This window comes from Hyaena hyaena, unplaced genomic scaffold (assembly GCF_003009895.1).
Source record: "Hyaena hyaena isolate Hyena2069 unplaced genomic scaffold, ASM300989v1 scaffold_173, whole genome shotgun sequence".
Lineage (NCBI taxonomy): Eukaryota > Metazoa > Chordata > Mammalia > Carnivora > Hyaenidae > Hyaena > Hyaena hyaena.
The window spans coordinates 1461567-1483386 of record NW_024080805.1 but is presented as its reverse complement, the minus strand read 5'-3'; the positions used below and the strand labels follow the sequence as shown (position 1 = coordinate 1483386).

Here is a 21820-nt window from a genome sequence, read left to right as displayed (position 1 = left end):
GCCGTGAGATCATGACCTGAGCAGAAGTTGGACGCTTAACCAACTGAGCCACCCAGGTGCCCCTACACCTAACCTTTAAAAGAAACTACCAAGTGTTGAGTTTTGATGGAACATCCGAGAAGACTACCACAAACTGACTGTAGAAAGAGATATAGAATCCAGCTGTCTTCTTTTAAGTCAGATATTGAAGAAATTTGCAAAAAAAATTTCAGTGTTACTCTTACTGCTAATTTGTATTTTGGAAAAATATAGTTATTTTTCATAAAAATATTTTTTCATAGAAAAATTCTTTTAAAAGGAATTAAATATTTTAACTTTTTTTCCTGTTTTACTTTATGGTATGGTCAATACTAATAGTTGTAACTCATCAACAAAAAAGGAGTCTTAAGATCAAAAGTTTGGGAACCAGAGGCACCTGGCTGGTTCAGTTAGTGGAGTGTGGAGCTCTTTATCTCGGGGTTGTGAGTTCAAGCCCCATGTTGAGTGAGGAGATTACTTAAAAGTAAAATTTTTTAAAAAATTAAAGTATGAAGTCTGGTATTCTAGATGAAAGGAAGAATAATTGCAAAGTAATCTTTAGCTGGGTGTAACCTTGTATAGAAAATACTTGTGGTATAATAAAATTTGTGCCCTAGAATTTACAATTTGTAGCAGTACCAAAATATTTTTAAACTCTTATTAGTAAATAAATCTATACTGATAGTATAAACATTTTCTAAAGAAAGTTGTTAATACATTTTAGGGATCAAATTAAGGGAAAAGTTTCTGGTGGTTCTTAAATAAAAATTATAAGCTCGCTAAATAAAAAGTTTCAGCCAGTCAGATTCCAGAGATTCCAGATCACTCAGATATGGTTATGTATATGTGAAAAAAGAAATTAAATTATGCAGGGAGAAAAAAATGTTGTTTTATCCAGCATATTTATGCATATAGTAAAGGTAAAAGAAGTGGAGCAAAACTAGTCACTCTGTAATCTTTGATCTTATGTCAGTAGCTACAAACATAAACTTTCATTAAAAAAAACAAACAGGAAAACCACCAGAATCCTTAGTTAAATCTCCAATAATGCAGACAATGGATTTTAGCTGGAATGAGCTGTATTAAACTAACCTGAGTAATTTTTTACCCACTCCCTTTACCATTTCTATTTGAGAACCTTTAACCTAGAATTATTATTTGAACAAAGATGAGAGTTACTTATTTTAATCATTGTGTAGTTCTTTATTTAGAAGGATTGTCTTAGTACTGTAATGGGAAAAATCACAATATTTCCCCCTTTAAATATATCTCACAGGAGATGACTTAGGTTTACCAAAATAATAGTGTCAACCAGCATTCCCCTTTTCTTAGTTATGCCTCCCAAGACTTACCTCAGTCTGCCTTTAGGAAGTAACTTTAGCGTTTCTGCAATAGTAAATTTTCTATTATCTTTTAGAATCTTTTAATTAAATATTTGTTCATAACAAGCATGTTGCTTTTGAGATAACTTCACTAATAACAAGTGCTTTCATTAATCATTTAAAAGATTTTCTCACTATGATTTTTTATGTGATAAATTAAGAGTCTCAATTCTAATTATCTTTTTCTGTGCTTTAGTTAAGCAGAAGTTTGCATGTTGTATCTTTAGCTGGAGTCTTTTTACTTAGATATGAATCTAATTCCAGGGCAGATTTACTATGTGCTTTCTCTATACCCTATATTTTAACACTGCATTTTCTTTCTTTTATGTATCTAAGCCACATGACGTAGTAATGTTATAATAAACTGCTCTTATAATGTAACATCCTCTTTTTTTTTTTTTTTTTACAAATAGTTTATTGTCAAATTAGTTTCTACATAACACTCAGTGCTCATCCCCAAAGTGCCCTCCTCCATGCCCATCCCCCCTCCCCCCCACATCCATCAGTCCTCAGTTTTTGTCAGCATTCAAGAGTCTCTCATGGTTTGCCTCTCTCCCTTTCCCCCACCATTTCCGCCCTTCTTCTCCCGCTTGTTCCTCCGTCAAGTTCCTCCTAATTCTCCTATACGTGCAAACATATGATATTTGTCCTTCTCTGCCTGACTTATTTCGCTCAGCATAACACCCTCAAGGTCCATCCATGTTGCTACACATGGCCAGATTTCATTGTTTCTCATTGCCATGTAGTATTCCATGGTATAGATAAACCACATCTTCTTGATCCATTCATCTGTTGATGGACACTTAGGCTCTTTCCATGTTTTAGCTATTGTGGAGAGTGCTGCTATGAACATTGGGGTACATGTGCTCCTATGCCTCAGCATTTCTGTATCCCTTGGGTAAATTCCTAGCAGTGCTATTGCTGGGTCATAAGGGAGTTCTATTGTTAGTTTCCTGAGGAACCTCCACACTGTGTAACATCCTCTTTTAAGGTGAGAAGGACCGTGTCCTGAGGAGGTTGAAGTACAAATCAAAAGGAGAATTAATTTTTTTCTTTTTTTTTTAGAGCCAGGAAATGTCATTTCAATTCTTATTTCTTCAGAGTTTTTGAAAATGGATTCATTGGTAAGTATTAATAAAAGATCCAAGCTCTTTTATTCACTTATGCTTAATTTAATATACAGCTTGATTTTTTCTTTAAGTGTCTAGAAATTTCTAAAACATCTTACTAAAATAGTTGTTAATTCAAGAGTGTGATTCTGTAAGTGAACTAATTTAAGGAGTTTCCGCTGAAGTGAGTTACAGCTAAGAGCCTGTATCAGATAGAATTGTCACACAAAGGAAACTGTTTGCAGCAAATAAGATCACAGGGAGTAACTTGTGAGTAACTTCCAGAGCCTTGACTCACCAAGGAGGGGTGAGCAGTTTCTTTTATTTAGGGTTTAGGATGAACATTCATAAAGGGAAGCTCCATCATAACAAGTAAAGGCAGGCATAAAGCACAGGCACCCTCTGCTATGTTAATGAAGCTTGTGCTCCGCCTAGGGTGGAGACTTCAATATTATAATGAAGCAGAGGGAACTGGAAGAGGGCAAGGGGCTATGGGTTTAAACTGGATGGGGTCTTGGGTTGTTTTCTTGGATGAGGAGTGCAGGGCCTTACTTTCTTTGGAAACAGCAGTGGGAGTTTTTACCACTACTTTGGTCAGGCTATTTCCAGGCCTGCTGGAGACTTAGTTTTTGTATTCCCTTTGTTCCCTTAAAATTCTTAACTATTAAGGTCTTTGTATTTCTTTGTAACTCTGACACCTCCTAGGAAGTTCTGCAAAAGTGTGCTTGGGCAAGTGGAGCACAGATGGCAGAAAATAGCTGGAGGCCGAAAACGACTTCTCTTGTGTCAGGAAAGCTTTGTCTCCTCTTTCTTTTCCAAGGGATCCCTAACTGTTCCTGCTTACAATTCCATAGAATAAACTAGTTCTGTTGGGAAGGGGTTAAACTAGTATGTTGGGAAGGGGTTAAACTAGTACGTATCGTTCATATATTATGCCTATACAGCAAACAGTTTATCTTCAAGGAATAGCTTACTGGTGTATGAGATGAAGCCAAGCAGAATTAGCTTTATTCCAAGAGGGATTTTGCTATAAAACCAAATTAAATGAAAATTAACTTGAATATATTTGTTTCACTATTTAAGTAATTTCTTTCAGCATGTTTGGTTGTGTCTTTCATTTATAAATCAGTGAATTAAAAACAAATACCCAACTACTAATATAATCATATATGTATAAACCCAATGCTAATGTCTATTGTTTAAGAGTAGATAAAATATAAAAGCACAATGTATACAAATACATAACAGATTCTAACATTAAATATATTTGTTTCTTTTTATTTTAGATTTAATCATTCACATGTTTATATATGTTTGTGTTAGGGCGGAGTAGTCCTTTCCAATATTAATAGATGTGAAGTTTGTTTATTTGAATGTTGAATGTTTTGCTAGTTCTCTGTATTCTTTCTATTCTTTAGTTGCTCTGGATTTAGTTGCTGGTATTAATTGCTTCAGGGAAGGGTTATAGAAAAAAAGCAGAAATGAAGAGTCCTTAACCTTTGAGTTTTGAAATCTAAGCCCTAAAGTGTAATTTTTTTCCCATAAACAAAATATTTGAAAGAATATAAGATTAGCCAGAGCTACTTTCCCCTAAACCCCAAAGCCACCTCAAAAAGTAAATGAATATACCTCAGGTTGGAGAAAATAGAAGAAAGTCAGAAAGCAAGCACAACACAACTGAGAAAACCCTGAATTGACTAAAATAATATTTCTACCACTCAGAGAAGTAGAGGCTTACAATTGCCACTAAGTCTAGTTTTAGGAAGTCACATATCTTGTATACTTGAGTTTGTGGACTAAGATATATACCTGCCATAGTCGTAAAAGATGCTCATTGAATTATTGTTTAATGTGTGCCAAGAAAATTGAAGATTATTTTTCTAGCTCTATATGCATTTGTACAAATGTGGCCTGCTGGCTCATTTTGGAACAGTACAAATTAACCCAGTATCGATTAACCTAAATGCAGTTACTGTCTAGCAATCCACAGACTAAGCTTTTAATGAATTTTATCTTTGAAAGGTATTGAAATGACATTATTCTTCATGCTACTCTTTTCAGCATTCATTTTCTGTTCTTTGTTTTTTCAGGTTGAACAATGTATTCAGTATTGCCACAAAAATATGAATGCCATAGTAGCTACCCCATGCAACATGAACTGTATTAATGCAAACCTTCTTACACGTATAGCTGATCTGTTCACACATAATGAAGTTGATGATTTAAAGGACAAGAAAGATAAGTTTAGGAGGTAATTTTTTAATTTAATTTTTAACCTAATGTTCCTGTTAGAAGAAATATATTTCTATTTCATTTTAGTGAAATATTCCATTTTTAGAATATATTTAGAAATGTTTCTATTTTTTTAAGTTTATTCATTTATTTTGAAAGAGAGAGAATGAGAGAGAGAGAGAGCATGAGCAGGGGAGGGGCAGAGAGAGGGGGAAAAGAGAGAATCCCAAGTAGACTTCACACTGTCACCGTGGAGTCCAACGTGGGGCTCTATTCCGTAAACTGTGAGATCATGACCTGAGCCAAAATCAAGAGTCAGCCACTTAATCGACTAAGCCACCCAAGTGCCCCTCTATTTTATTTTAAATGAGGTAAAATGTATGCAGAGCCAATGACTAGATAAAAATCAGTACTTAAATTATTTTGTATAATGTACATATGAGCATATTGTGTTAGTGAATTATGTTAAAATTATTAAAACTGGCTTTATTATAAAGAGGAAGAGTAGCATGGGATAAGGTCAGCAGTTTAGGCACTGTTTAAGTCTTAGCAAAGAGGGTATACTTTATTTTAAATATGCATGGGAACAGAGCAGTGGCATGATCAGTTTTTGAAGAGATCATCCTGTTGCTCTGTGGAGAATAGACTATAAGGATGTAAGAAGCAAAGAAACTGATGAGGCTGTTGCAGTAGTCTGGTGAGAAATGGAAGAATTTGGACTAGAGTAGGAGCAATGGAGCTGGAAAGAAGTAGATGTATGCAGAGTGTGTTATTAGAAAGATTGACAGATTTTAAATGGAATAATGTGGGAAGAGAGTGTATCCTAGGATAATTACTGGGTTGAGATTTAAGGTTGAACAACTAAGTGGATGGTAGTGCCATTAATAGAGGAGAGATTGAGGTAAGGGGTTTAGAGGTGGATTTGGATCTTGTTGAGATTACTTAATATAATTAATATGCTTTTTGGACATCCAGGCAAGGTAGCAGAGGTAGGTGGATATATGTTTGAAGCTTAGGTCAGAGATCAGAGCTTAAAAGAGAAACACAAGAGTAGATAGATTTGAAACTATGGAACTGGATGAGATTTCTTAGCAAGACCATTCTTTCTCCACTGAATTGCAGTGGTACCATGTGTTTCCAAATTCTCCATTTTGTTCTTCTGGTTTCTTCTTCTTTTCTTTAAATTGAAATATAGTTGACACACAGTGTTACATTAGTTTCAGATTATAACATAGTGGCTTAACAACTCTATGCATTAAGCTGTGCTTACCACAAATGTAGTTACCATCTGTCACTTTACAATGCCATTACAATCCCATGATTTATTCACTCCAAAACAGGAAGCCTGTATTTCACCCTCTCCTTCATCCATTTTGTCCATTCCCTTACCTCCCTCCCCTCCAGCCATTTGTTTTTTGCATGTATAGGTATGACTCTGCTTTTTGTTTGTTTATTCATTTGTTTTTTTAGATTCCACATATAAGTGAAATCATATGGGATTTGTTTTCTTCTGACTTATTTCACTTAGTGTTATACTTTCTAGGTCCATCCATGTCACAAATGGCAAGATCTCATCCTTTTTTATGGCTAAGTAATATTCCACTGTATTTACATTATCTTTTCTATCCGTTCATATATCCATGCACACTTGGGTTGCTTCCATATCTTGGCTATTGTAAATAATGTTATAATAAACATACAGGTGCTTATATGTTTTCAAATTAGTGTTTTTCTTTTCTTTGAGTAAATACCCAATTTTGGAATTACTGGATCATAGGGTAGTTCTATTTTCAATCTTTTGAAGAACTTCCATCTGTTTTCTATAGTGGTTGCACCAAGTTACATTCCCACCAACGGCGCACAAGGGTTCCCTTTTCTCTACATCCTTGCCATCAGTTGTTATTTCTTATCTTTTTTATTCTAACCATTCTGACATGTAAGATGATATCTCATTTTGGTTTTGATTCACACTTCCCTCATGATTAATGATGTTAACATCTTTTCATGTCTCTTGGCCATCTGTATGTCTTCTGTGGAAAAGGGTCTATTTACTTTTCTAATCATTTTTTAATTGGATTGTTTTTGGAGGTGTTGAGTTGTATAAGTTCTTTATATTTTTTGGATATTAACCCCTTATTGGATGTATCATTTCAAATATCTTCTCCATTCAGTAGGTGCCTTTTGTTGATGATTTCCTTTGCCATGCAAAAGTTTTTTATTTTGGTGTAGTCATGATAGTTTATTTTCGCTTTTGTTTTCCTTGCCTAGGGAGATATCTATAGGAAAAAAGTTGCAAAGGTCAATGTCAAAGAAATTGACTGTTTCCTTCTGAGTTTCATGGTGTCAGGTCTCATGTTTGAATTTTTAATCTGTTTTGAGGGTTTTCTTGTGTATGGTGTGAAAAAGTGATCCAGTTTCATTATTTTGCATGTGACTGTGTAGTCTTGTTGATTTCTCTGTCTGTACTAGTATCAGTAGTACACTGCCTTAATTACATTGGCTTTATAATATTTTTTTGGTATATAGTAATCTAAATTCTCTAGCTTTGTCTTTTTTCAAAATTGCTGTCTTGGCCATCTTAAGTCCTTTCCATTTCTGCATATTATATGGAATCAGCCTGCCCATTTCCTCTTTCTGTCTCTCTCATAGACAGACACACAAACACAAACTTGCTGGAGTTTGGAGGATAACATTGAACCTTTAGATTTGAAAAGATTTGAGATCTCAATAATACTGAGTCTTTCAGTCCATGAACATTGTATAACCCTCCATTTATCTTAGCAGTGTTTTATAGTTTTCAGTGTAGACATATTTTTCTTTTTTTTTTAATTAAATTTATTCCTAAGTAAGGGGCGCCTGGCTTAGTTGGTTAAGCATCCAACTTTCGCTTAGGTCATGATCTCGCGGTTCGTGGGTTCGAGCCCCACGTCGGGCTCTGTGCTGACTGCCAGCTCAGAGCCTGGAGCCTGCTTCAGATTCTGTGTCTCCCTCTCTCTCTGACCCTCCCCTCCTCACGTGGTCTCTCTCTCTCTCTCTCTTGACCCTCCCCTCCTCACGTGGTCTCTCTCTCTCTCTCCTAGAAATAAATAAAACATTAAAAATAAAATAAAAAATAAATAAAATAAATTTATTCCTAAGTAAAATATTTTCATGCTATCATGAATGCTATTTTTATTTATTTCAATTTCTAATTGTTAGCAAGAGAGTATTGATAAATACTGTTCAATATTTAGAGGTTCAGCCGAGGAGTGGCCATTTAACAGCCTGAGGAGGAGCCAGTGAGTCAAAGGAAAGTTATAAAGAAAGATAGTTTCAAAAGTGGGGAAGTGATTGGGGTTCCTGGCTGGCTCAATCTGTAGAGGATTCAACTCTTGATTTCAGGGTTGTAAGTTCAAGTCCCACACTGGCTGCAGAGATTACTTAAAAATAAAATCTTAAAAAGTGGGGAAGTGATTAAGTGATCAAATGTGTGGAATGCTTCTACCATGTAGTATAAAATGAGGACAGAAATGTGACCAATTGGATTTAGACAACTTTTTTCCAGATGTTTTGCTCTAAATGAATGCTAAACATTTTAGCAGTAATCATTAGGGATAGGTAGACCCAAGAGAGGATTTTTTTTTTTTAAGGTTGATACTAAGTGATGTTTATATCCTGATCAGAATGATTCATTCTAGAGGGAGAAATTGATAACACAGGGGATTATACAAGAGTTTAGTCCTTAAGGGGAATGAGACAGAGGGCACTTATCTGAGAGCTAAAAACTTGAAAATGGGAATAATGTCCTAAATCCAGACGTGACCTCGGGAAATACACTTGGAATTAATGACATAAGACTTAAAGTTTACTCATATTATGCATAATCAATAAGTTTTTATTAACATATATCAATTGCTTAATGTTATATCTGGCACTCTTAAAAATGCTATTCATTTAACCCTCATAAAACCTTATGAGTTTGGGATTATTAACCCCATTTTATTTAATTAATTAATTTATTTAAATCTTTATTTTTGAGAGACAGAGAGACAGTGTGAGTCAGGGGTGGGAGAACTGAGAGAGAGGGAGACACAGAATCCGAAGCAGGCTCCAGGCTCTGAGCTGTCAGTACAGAGCCTGACACGGGGCTCCAACTCACGAAACATGAGATCATGACCTGAGTCGAAGTCGGACACTTAACCCGAACCACCCTGATACCCCACATTAACCCCATTTTATCGATGCGAAAACAAGGTTCAAAGATCATATGCCAAGTTATTGGTAGACCCAGGATTCTTAAGTTTTTAAGTTCCTCAATCTTGAATATTCTGAACAAATATTCTTGTGAAAATACATTCTTTTTTTAAATGTTTATTTATTTACTTTTGAGAGAGAGAGAGAGAACGCCCGTGTGTGCGCACGCAAAAGTAGGGGAGGGACAGAGAGAAGAGGGGGAGACACAGAATCTGAAGTAGGCTCCAGGCTCTAAGCTGTCAGCACCGAGCCCAAACCCAGTACACAAACCCATAAACTGTGAGATCATAACCTATGCTGAAGTCAGATATTTAACCAACTGAACCACCCAGACACCCCTGAAAATACATTCTTGATTAAGCAGTTCTTATTAATAGGTTCATTTACTTAGAACACTATAAATATATCATAAATCCCCAGAAAGGCTAAGTATTTATTAATTTTATTTTCTACATATACAGATAGATCAGTATTTATTTTCATCACTATCTAGTAATTTTCATAATGTAAATATGGAAAATTAATTTGTCGGTCATTTGTTGTTAATAGTAAACTTTTTTGTAAGAAGATTGAAAGACTTTTTGATCCTGAGTATTTGAACCCAGATTCTCGGAATAATGCAGCAACATTATACAGGTATGGATGTGTTTTTCTTTGGTATTCTATACAGTGCAGCTAAATTCTTTAATTTTACTACATTTTAAAATTTTCTTCTGGAATAGTTTTTATGTTCTTTATGTTATAGATGCTGTTTGTGTAAGAAACTTTTAACAAAAGAAACAGAAAGAAGAATTCCTTGCATTCCTGGAAAAATCAATGTGGATCAACATGGAAATATTATTTACATTCACATAAGGTGCAGTAACAATGAAATATAGCTTTTAAGTGTGAATTACTAGTGTTTTTCTAAAATCATAACATTTTTCTCTGAATGTGATCCAGCTTTGACTTGGAAAGATGCTACTTTTGGGGTGCCTTGGTGGCTCGATCGGTTAAGTTTCCAACTTTGGCTCAGGTCATGATCTCATGGTTTATGAATTCGAGCCCTGCATCGCACTCTGTGCTGACAGCTCGAGCTTGGAGCTTGCTTCAGATTCTTTATCTTCCTCTCTCTCTGACCCTCCCCTGCTCACGCTGTCTCTCTCTCTCTCTCTCTCAAAAATAAATAATACATTAAAAAAAAAAGTTATGTAAAAGCTGTATTTTATTTACTAAGTAAATTTCATGATTTTTTAAACTTTAAAATAGTAAAAATTATTGTGCATTAATCTTGAAAGATACTCCGGTCACTGCCATTAAAAATTATTTCCCTATTTTATTATACAAATAAACATACAAAAAAATACAAAAAAAAATATTTTATTTATACAAATGTTATATTGAATTTGACAGAGAACCAAATTTACTTTCAGATAAATTTTGGTGAATGAGGAAATTATCTTTAAAATTGAATTTTTCATAATCTATTTATTCATACTTTGTCAGTATTTCATTACATAGTCTTTTCTTATTCCCCTTTAGATTCAAAATCAGTTCTCATTCTCATTTGGGGGGAGAGTATTATAAATTGGTATAATATCTCAGAAAAGCAAAAATTCTGAAATTTATATATTTTCTAAAGATATCTTCCTGCTAGGAATTTATCCAAAGAGGTAATATTGGATTTGTGAAAGCACTCAACAAGAACATTTATTGCTATATCGTTTAAGTAGAAAAAAAGAGAAACATCCAATTGATTAAGAGAACTAAAATCTATCCATGTAGTAGTATGTGTATACATAACATATCTAATCAATTCTCAGTGTGCAACCTTTGAAAATAATGTTGTAGAAGAATATATACTTACATAGTAAGTTGTTAGTGGTGAATTAAGTGGGGGAAAAAACAGTTCATAAAACAAAACTAAAACCATTCACCAAAGTGTAAATTGTGCTGTTACCTTTAGTGATAGTATTATGGATGGTTTTAATTCTGTTTGTTCTTCTATGATAAAAATGTATAGCACTTTTGTTCACTATAAATGTTAAACTGCATATTTTAAACATTAAAATGAATATAAACACATGTGACCCTACTATTGATAGCACAGTCATGTTTATTTTATTTTTATTTTTTTAAGTTTATTTTTTTAGTAATCTCTACACTCAACATAGGGCTTGAACTCATGACCCCAAGATGAAGAGTCCCATAGTCCTCCAACTGAGCCAGCCAGGTACCCCTTACAGTCCTGTTTAAAATGTTTCATTTTTCTCTTCCTGTGATAATCAGGGAAATCTTCATTAGTTATTGTAAACACCTGGAACTTTATACTTTTTTGTCTTGAGACTTGATTTCAGCTTCTGGAAAGCACTTCCATTCTGACAGCAATAACTATTAATACTATTTGAAAAAAATTGATACTTCAACATCCATTTTTCTTGCTTTATTTAAAGCATTTCCCTGCAAGTCAGTTGTTGATAATATTTTTTCAGTTGTCTCTAATTAAAACAGATGTACCTATGTAATTTATAATAACATCATGACATCTTATTATTTGTTAAACTAAGGAAAAAAATAGCAAAAGTTCAAAATGATTAAGGGACTTGGAAAAAATAGGAACATGAGTTACATATGGATGTAGCAAATAGGGTTTTAAGCCTTTACTATTTTTTAAGTTTATATTACTTAAAAATATATGTTACTAAGACCTGATTATATATTACGATATTACTCAATTGGAGAATGCCTTTTGAAAATAATATAAAGAACTAATATATTAATGAAATGTTTAGAATCACCAGTAATAAATAACAACTTATTTTACAATATGTTGGGATAAAGATTCTATTTAGCAACATATGCCTAAGTCTCAACTGTTAGCCTGCTCAAACCATATTTAATATAGCTTAGCAAAATAATTTATGTAGTTTAACATAATAATTTGGCACTGAGACTTTCATATCTTTTTCTGTTATCCACAGAAAAGGAGAATAAACAAATTCCCAAATGAAATTGTATGTACTGTTCAGTGTAGTCCATCCCACAGCCAATATTTGGGGAATGTTCTTAGATATAAGCCACGAATTTAAAAACATTTACTGAGAATAAATTGTTTATATTACTTGCTTGTAAACAACATAATAACTGAGGCTCTTTTCCCCAGGGATAAGACTTGGGATGTTCATGAGTATTTGAACAGTCTTTTTGAAGAATTAAAATCTTGGAGAGATGTATATTGGCGCTTGTGGGGAACAGTCAACTGGCTAACTTGTTCAAGATGTTATCAGGTAAGGTTTTTTTGTTTTGTTTTGTTTTGTTAATATCTTTCTTTGTAAACATTCATAGGAGGCTCTCTCTTTTTCTGTTCCTTTTTTTTTTTTTTTAAGATTTTATTTTTAAGTAATGTCTACATCCAATGTAGGGCATCAAAATCACAGCCCCAGGATCAAGCGATTCATCCTCTACCGATTGAGCCAGGCAAGCACCCAGCATAACAGGCTCTTTTAATACATGATGTTTAACCAGTATGTTTGGATGTGTTTGGACAATATCTGACATCTTTTTAAAAAAAACTGACGGCAAAAACAATGGAACTCTTAAACATTGCTTGCCTCTGGTTTCATCTCTCTGTGTATCTTTGTCCTCCTTTTTACTTTCATTGCTGAAACAATCACACCTTGCCTAATTTTTTGAAAACCAACAGGTTTTAAGTGGCCAAATCTGTTTTTTCAGTGAGAAAAAAAACAACGAAATCCTTACTACCTTTAATTATTTTAAGCCACACTTTCTCTGTTAGCCCACTAATTTCCTTAGAAATTCAGAAACACTTTGTAGATATGGTACTATTGATATATGCTTTTCTTATTGTAGCAGTTGTGTTCCCAAAAAGGTTAAAAAGATTTTGCTCATTTTTTTAAAATAAATGAAGTGTGTAATAAAAGCACAAGAAAGGTTGCTATTTGAAGGTACCTATAGTAAATACTGTTATAGAGTAAACAGATTTTTATAGGTCACAGTCATTCCTAATTAGTATTAGGTATAAATCTAAAGTGTTCTACATAAAACTTTTTATAAATCCCTAATGTTTCCCTTCCCCAGTAATTTTCCTTTCTCACTTGAGTAATGATTTTTAGTAGATAGAAAGAAGAGCAGCTTATCACAACATTCAGAGTGAGTTTTATTTTTTAATGTTTGTTTATTTTTGAGAGAGACACAGTGCAAGTGGGGGAGGGACAAAGACAGAGGGAGACACAGAATCTGAAGCAGGCTCCAGACTGAGCTGTCAGCACAGAGCCCAACACAGGGCTCAAACTCACAAATAGTGAGATCGTGACCTGAGCTGAAGTCTGATGCTTAACTGACTGAGCCACTCAGGGGCCCCAGAATGAGTTTTTTCAAACTATATAAGTTTCCACCCAATGGACTCCTTAGTCCCCACAATTTTTTTAATTGGATTTTTTTTTAAGAGAAAGAGAACACATACATGAGGGCATGAGCTGGAAGGAGGGGCAGAGGAAAAAGAGAGAATCCCAAACAGGGATCTACCTCAATCTCATGACTTGAGCCAAAATCAAAAGTTGGACACTTAACCAACAGAGCCACCCAGACATTCCCATAATAAATATTAAATATTGTAACTCACTATTCAATATTCTATCAAGAAGTGAAAAAAAAAAATCCCTCGCATTTTCTGTGTTCTAACATGCTAAATAAGTTAGATTTTAGAAGCCTGATATCCTTGATTATTAGTGATACTCCATTGTACGGAAGACTACTACACACCAGCCTGACAGTAAATAGTGTTGTTGAGGCTGTGGAGCAACTAGAACTCTCATACATAGCTGGTAGGAATGCAAAATGACTCCAGGACTTTGGGAAACTGTCTGGCGTGGTAAACGTTAAGCTTACATTAGCCATACAATCTAGCAGTCCTACTTTTAGGTAATTACCCAAGAGAAATAAAAACATATGTTCACATGAAAACCTGTATGGAAATGTTTATGGTGGCTTTTTTCATAATGGCCCCAAAGTAAGGACACTATCAAGTCCTTCATGGGTGAGTAGATAAACATACTGTGATGCATTTATACAGCACTAAAAAAGGAATAAACTGACACATAAACAGTGTGGATAAATTTCAAATCCATTTGCTAAGTTAAAGAAGCCAGACTAAAAAACTAAATGCAGTATGATTCCACTTACATGACGTTCCAGAAAAGCCAAAACTATAGGAACCATGAACAGATCAGTGTTGATCTAGGGTGGAAGAAGGAACTCAAAAGAGGCCTAGGGAGTTTCTAGACTGATAGCAGTGGCTTGGGCTTTGACTGTGGTGGTAGTTATGTGACTAAATGCATTTGTCAAACCTCATAAAAAGATGCATTTTACTGTATAAGGATAAATTTTACTATATGAATCTTATACTTCAATAAATCCAATTAGGGGTGCCTGGGTGACTCAATCAGAAAAGTGTCTGACTCTTAATTTCAGTTCAGGTCATGATCTCAGGGTCTTTAGACCAAGCCTTGCATTGGGCTCTGGGCTGCTATGGAGCCTGCTTGGTATCCCCTTCCCCTCTCTCTCAAAATAAATAAATAAGCAATTAAAAATGTATATTATGGAGAGTTTATAAACTCATAAAATAGTTCATATGCAAAATATTTAGTGTATGATTGTGCACCTTTTTTTTTTTTTTTTTTTTACAAATAGTTTATTGTCAAGTTGGTTTCCATATAACACCCAGTGCTCATCCCAACAAGTGCCCACCTCCATGCCCATCACCCCTCCTCCCCCCCACACCCATCAGTCCTCAGTTTGGTCTCAGCATTCAAGGGTCTCTCATGGTTTGCCTCTCTCCTTCTCCCCCACTATTTCTCTCCTTCTTCTCCCCCACGGTCCTCCGTTAAGTTCCTCCTAATCCTCCTATACGTGTAAACATATGATATTTGTCCTTCTCTGCCTGACTTATTTCGCTCAGCATAGCACCCCCNGACGCTTAACCGACTAAGCCACCCAGGCGCCCCAAGACTTCATTTTTTCATTGCCAAGTAGTATTCCGTTGCATGTAGGTGTATATACACATGTGTATATATATCCAATAGTTGAAAGTGCTGTTATAAACATTGGGGTGCATATGCCTCTTTGAATCAGCATTTTGGTATCCTTTGGATAAATTCCTAGTAGTGTAATAGCTGGGTCACAGGATAACTCTATTTTTAATCTTTTGAGGAACCTCCACAGTTTTCCGGAGTGGCTGCACCAGTTTGCATTGCAACGAACAGTGTAAGAGGGTTCCCCTTTCCCCACATCCTCACCAGCCTCTGTTGTTTCGTGAGTTAATTTTAGCCACTCTGACCAGCGTGAGATGGTATCTCAGTGTGGTTTTGATTTGTATTTCCCCAATGAGGAGGGATGCTGAGCATCGTTTCATGTGTCTGTTGACCATCTGGATGTCCTCTTTGGAGAAGTGTCTGTTCATATCTTCTGCCCGTTTCTTCACTGGGTTGTTTGTTTTTCGGGTGTGGAGTTTGATGAGTTTCTTACAGATTTTGAATACTAACCCTTTATCTGATATGTCATTTGCAAACTATATTTTCCATTCCGTTGGTTGCCTATTAGTTTTATGGATTGTTTCCTTTGCCATGCAGAAGCTTTTAATCTTGATGAGGTCCCAATAGTTTATTTTTGCTCTTGATTCCCTTGCTTTTGGGGATGTGTCAAGTAAGAAATTGCTGCAGTGGAGGTCAAGGAGGTTGTTTCCTGCTTTCTCCTCTAGGGTTTTGATGGTTTCCTGTCTCACGTTCAAGTCCTTTATCCATTTTTAGTTTATTTTTGTGTATGGTATGAGAAAATGATCTAGATTAATTCTTCTGTATGTTGCTGTCCAATTCTCCCAGCACCATCTGTTAAAGAGGCTGTCTTTTTTCCATTGGATACTCTTTCCTGCTTTGTCAAAGATTAGTTGGCTGTATACTTTTGGGTCCATTCTGAGTTCTCAATTCTATTCCATTGGTCTATGTGTCTATTTTTGTGCCAATACCATGCTGTCTTGATGATGACAGTTTTGTAGTAGAGGCTAAAGTCTGGGATGGTGATGCCTCCCGTTTTGGTTTTCTTCTTCAATATAACTTTGGCTATTTGGGATCTTTTGTGGTTCCATACAAATTTTAGGATAGTTTGTTTTAGTTTTGAGAAGTATGCTGGTACAATTTTGATTGGGATTGCATTGAATGTGTAGATTGCTTTGGGTAGTAATGACATTTTAACTATATTTATTCTTCCTATCCGTGAGCATGGAATATTTTTCCATTTCTTTGTGTCTTCTTCAGTTTCCTTCATAAGTTTTCTATAATTTTCAACAGATCTCTTATATCTTTGGTTAAGTTTATTCCTAGGTATTTTGTGGTTTTTTTGTGCGATTGTGAATGGGGTCAGTTTCTTGATTTCTCTTTCTGTTGCTTCATTGTTGGTGTATAAAAATGCAACCAATTTCTGTACGTTGATTTTGTACCCTGCAACTTTGCTGAATTCTTGGATCGGTTCTAGTAGGCTTCTGGTGGAGTTTGTCGGGCTTTCTATGTAGAGTATCATGTCGTCTGCGAAAAGTGAAAGTGACTTCTTCGTTGCCAATTCTGATGCCTTTTATTTCCTTTTATTGTCTCATGGCTGATGCTAGGACTTCCAGCACTATGTTAAACAACAGTGGTGAGGGTGGACTTCCCTGTCGTGTTCCTGATCTCAGGGAGAAAGCTCTCAGTTTTTCCCCATTGAGGATGATGTTAGCTGAGGGCTTCTCATAGATGGCTTTTATGATGTTTAAATAAATTCCTTCTATCCCGACTCTCTCGAGGGTCTTGATTAAGAAGGGATGCTGTATTTTGTCAAATGTTTTTTCTGCATCTATTGACAGGATCATATGATTTTTATCTTTTCTTTTGTTGCTGTGATGGATCACACTGATTGATTTGCGAATATTGACCCAGCCCTATAACCCAGGAATGAATCCCACTTGATCTTGGTGGATGATAATTTTTATGTGCTGTTGGATTCGATTTGCAAATATCTTGAGGATTTTTGCATCTGTATTCATCAAGGATATTGGCCTGTAGTTCTCCTTTTTTTGATGGGTCTCTGGCTTGGGAATCAAAGTGATGCTGGCTTCATAAAATGAGTACAGAAGTATTCCTTCGATTTCTATTTTTTGGAATAGTTTGAGAATTCTGTTTTAAATGTCTGGTAAAAGTCCCCAAGAAGCCATCTGGCCCAGGACTCTTATACGTTGGGAGATTTTTGATAACTGATTCGATTTCCTCACTTGTCATGGGTCTGTTCAGGTTTTCTATCTCTTCCAGTGTGAATTTTGGTAGTGAGTGTGTGTTTAGGAATTTGTCCATTTCTTCTAAGTTGTCCAGTTTGTTGGCATATAGTTTTTCATAGTATTCCCTGATAATGGCTTGTATTTCTGAGGGGTTGGTTGTAATCAGTCTGTTTTCATTCATGATTTTGTCTATTTGAGTGCTCTTTCTTTTCTTTTTGAGAAGCCTGGCTAGAGGTTTGTCAATTTTGTTTATTTTTTCAAAAAAACAACTCTTGGTTTCATTGATCTGTTCAACTGTTTCTTTGGTTTCTATATTGTTTATTTCTGCCCTGATTTTTATTATTTCTCTTCTTCTGCTGGGTTTGGGGTGCTCTTGTTGCTCTCCCTTTTAGGTGCGCTGTTAGATTTTGTATTTGCACCTTTTCTAATTTCTTGAAATAGCCCTAGAGTAATGTACTTTCCTCTTAGGACTGCTTTCGCCACATCCCGTAGGGTTTGGATTGTTATATTCTCATTTCCATTTGTTTCCATATATTTTTTAATTTCTTCTCTAATTGCCTGATTGGCAATTCGTTCTTTAGTAGGGTGTTTGTTAGCCTCCATGTTTTTGGGGGGTTTTCCAGACTTCTTCCTGTGATTGATTTCAAGTTTCATAGCATTGTGATCTGAAAGGGTGCATGGTATGATCTCAATTCTTTTATATTTATGGAGGGCTACTTTATGTCCCAGTATGTGATCTCCTTTGGAGAATGTGCCATGTGCACTTGAGAAGAATATGAATTCCATAGCCTCAGGATGTAGAGTTCTAAATATATCTGTCAAATCCATCTAGTCCAATGTGTCATTTAAGTTCATTGTGTCTTTATTGATTTTCTTTTAGTTGATCTGTCCATTGCCATAAGTGGAGTATTAAAGTCCCCTGCTATTAGCATGTTCTTATCGATAAGACTGTTTCTGTTTGTGATTAATTGTTTTATGTATTTAGGTGCTCCCATATTTGGTGCGTAGACATTTATAATTGTTAGCTCTTCCTGATGGATAGACCCTTTAATTATTATATAATGCCCTTCTTCATCCCTTGTTACTGTCTTTACTTTAAAGTCCAGTTTGTCTGATATAAGTATAGCTACTCCAGCTTTTTTTTTTACTTCCTGTAGCATGATAGATATTTCTCCACCCCCTTACTTTCAATCTGAGAGTGTCCTCCCATCTAAAATGAGTTTCTTGTAGACAGCAAATAGATGGATTTTGTTTTTTTTAATCCATTCTGCTACCCTATGTCTTTTGATTGGGGCATTTAGTCTATTTACGTTCAGTGTTATTATTGAAATATATGAGTTTAGTCATTGTGTCATTTGTGGGATTCATGCTTATGGTGTGTCTCTAGCATCTTGCGTTCCTTGCAACATTTCCCTCAGAGAGTTCCCCGCAGGATTTCTTGTAGAGTTGGTTTAGTGGTGACAAATTCTTTCAGTTTTTGTTTATTCGGAAAGACTTTTATCTCTCTTTCTATTCTGAATGACAGACTTGCTGGATAGAGGATTCTTGGCTGCATATTTTTTCTATTCATCACATTGAAGATCTCCTGCCATTCCTTTCTGGCCTGCCAGGTTTCAGTCAATAGGTCTGTCACCACTCTGATAGATTTCCCTTTGTATGTTAGGGCCCTTTTCTCCCTAGCTGCTTTCAAAATTCTCTCTTTGTCCTTATATTTTGCCATTTTCACTATGATATGTCATGCAGAAGATTGATTCATATTACGTCTGAGGAGGTTCTCTGTGCCTCTTGAATTTCAACGTCTACTTCCCTCCCCAGGTTGGGGAAGTTCTCTGCTATAATTTGTTCCAGGACTCCTTCAGTACCTTTCTCTCTCTCTTCCTCTTCTTGGATTCCTATGATACGGATATTGTTCCGTTTGATTTTATTGCTGAGCTCTCAAACTCTTCTTTCATGTTCCTGGATCACTTTGTCTCTTTTTTGTCAGCTTCTTGTTTTTCTATAATGGTGTCTTCTAAATCACTTATTCTCCTTTCTGCCTCTTCAGTCTGTGCATTGGACGCCTCCAGTTTATTATGTATCTCATTTATCGCATTTTTTAATTCATCATACGTATTTTTAAGCTCCATGGTGTTTGTAGCCATAGTTTCTTTGATGTCCTCCATGCTTTTTTCAAGCCCAGCAATTAATTTTATGATTATTGTTCCAAAATCTTGTTCAGTTATGCTGCTTATATCTGTTTTGAGCAGTTCTTTACCTGTCATTTCTTCCTGGAATTTCTTTGGAGGAGAGCTCTTTCATTTCATCTTTGTGGTTAGCTTTCTATCTCTTGTTAGTTTTAAAAACTTGTTATGCACTCTGCACCAGTGAACACTGCTGTACCCAAGAAGGCTCTTTGACCAAGGCCTATCCTTTCCGAAAGTATTATTTGAATGGTATGTCTCGGTCTTTCTTGTTGAGACCTTGGTTATTTTGTTTTCCTACTCATAGTGGTATTTGGGACTCTCCTCCATGTGTACTTTGGCTTGTTTCTTGAGGTAGCCCTGGAGAAGAAAACAGACAGACAAACACACAGGGAACAAAGGCACACAAATGCACAGACAAATCCAATAAACACGCAAACTGAAAGGGAAAACGAAAAAGTAGAAAAGAGGGAGGAGGGAAGGTGAATAATAGAAAATACAAATACATAAAAAAGTCAAAAAGAAGAAAAAAAAGGAAAAAAGAAGAAACCCAGTAGTCAAAGGACAGTTTAAAGCATATACCCAGATTTCCCAGCTACAATTAAATAGCTGGGTGTATGCAGTGCTGGTTGAAGAGCATAGAGAAAGAGAGAAATGACAGGGCGGGGATGAGGGAAAATTGGACATGAAATGAACAGGCAGAAGGGATAAGAAGCTTTTTTCAAAGAGCGAAAGAGTGGAATATGGTTGAAGAGGTGAGAGAAAGACAATGGTGTTATCCAGAGACAGTATATAGTCTGATTACTCCTGAGAGAAAGAGATGAAAAAGTAGGTAGGTGTAGAATTTACATCTAGAGAATGGATTAAACGTGACTGTTTCAGCAAGCCAGTGACCAGAATTAATCAGGGCAGTGCTCCTGTGGGGGAAAAAAAAAAAAGGAGGAGGGCAGCTCTCTAGCAGTGATGGGCGTGGTTTGTTCCACTGTGTCAGGAGGGAGCTCTGCCTTGGCGATTGTGGGGAGAAGAGTGGCGCGCTCCAGTCCCTTCTTGAACCAAGCGCTGCAACTCACTTTTTTGGGTGTGTAAACTCCCTGTGCCGGGGGCGCAGCCAAGGTGGGCCGTGCTCTATATCCCAGGCCAGCCCTCGTCTCCAGATCCCAGTCTGCAGGTCCCACTGAATTTGCTGGAGACACAAACTCGCAGGCGATCACCTCAGAGCAGTCCCAAGCCTCTTGCCTTCCTCCTGGGGATTGAGCCAGAAGCTGATGCTCCTCCAGGTTGGGTTGGTGAGTGAGGAGCAGTTTTATCCCGGGGTCGCCTGGGACGAGTACGTCCTGCCAAGGGTCAGCTGGAGAGCGGGAAACCAGGTCCCTCTGTGTCTCGTCACCCAAAACACGAACTCGCTGGCAAATTTCCCAATGTTAAGCCCTTCGCCTCCCCTCTAGGGATCCAGCCAAGCCAGAAGCACAAAGGCGCAGTCGCTGCTCGGCCCCTCCTGGTCGAGGTGGCGCACAGAGAGTTGTTTCCCCAGGGATAGCCTGGGACGAGTGCGTCCCGCCTAGGGTCAGCTGGAGAGCGGGAAACCGGGTCCCTCTGTGTCCCAAGTGGAGGTTTTTCTGTTCCCCAGCGACAGAGACCGTGTCTTGAGCAGTTGCGGCCACTCTCTTTCCCCTCTAACTCCTTGCAGAGGGGGATCTCCCCCATCCCTCTGTGTCTCTGGTCTCGGCCCGATGTTACCTTCCCCAGTTCGCACTCACGTTAGAAGGTTTTCTCTGTGGACTCTGTCTCCTTTTCCTCCCAAACTCCTGGATTCTGTAAGGGTTCCTATGGCTTCAGGTCTTCTTCTTGCGAGATATGGGGGCGAGTGCAATGTATGGAGTTCCCTACTTTTCCTCCATCTTGCCCCTCCTCCCTCATTGTGCACCTTATAGCTTTAATCAGACTCAAAAATTTTTAATTTTTTTTAAATGTTTTAATTATTTTTGAGAGAAAGAGAGACAGAGTGTGAGCAGGGGAGGGGCAGAGAGAGGGAGACACAGAATCCTAAGCAGATTCCAGACTCTGAGCTGTCAGTGCAGAGCTGACACAGGGCTCAAACCTGCGAACTGTGAGATCATGACCTGAGTTGAAGTCGGACGTTTAGTCAACTCAGCCACCCAGGTGCCCCAGACTCAAAAAATTTTAATTAAAAACTGTTTGAAAATCATAATGGGAGCTAACAGCAAAGAATTTTGAATATAGACTGATGAAGTTTTGGTATGATGGTGGGGATTGTGGGGCTCGGAGCTGATGGCCAAGAAAGAATTCTTGACGTTTTTGGTGCAAAAGTGATTTTATTGAAGCACAGGGACAGGACCCATGGGCAGGAAG

General features: G+C 36.7%; 1 protein-coding gene across 6 annotated transcripts in view; it reads left to right on the top strand.

Annotated features, from left to right (window-relative positions):
- Nucleotides 1–21820, top strand: part of KIAA1841 (KIAA1841 ortholog) — a 62394-nt gene that overhangs the window by 15622 nt on the left and 24952 nt on the right. For all 6 annotated transcript variants that reach the window (XR_005529877.1, XM_039240341.1, XM_039240339.1 and 3 more), the window contains 5 exons: nucleotides 2466–2524; nucleotides 4600–4760; nucleotides 9524–9610; nucleotides 9720–9830; nucleotides 12117–12240. Coding sequence is in view for 5 of the 6 variants with exons in the window: in XM_039240341.1 (XP_039096272.1) it covers nucleotides 2466–2524; nucleotides 4600–4760; nucleotides 9524–9610; nucleotides 9720–9830; nucleotides 12117–12240 (542 nt within the window). In the remaining variant the exon portion in view is untranslated. The remainder of the gene's footprint in view (nucleotides 1–2465; nucleotides 2525–4599; nucleotides 4761–9523; nucleotides 9611–9719; nucleotides 9831–12116; nucleotides 12241–21820) is intronic.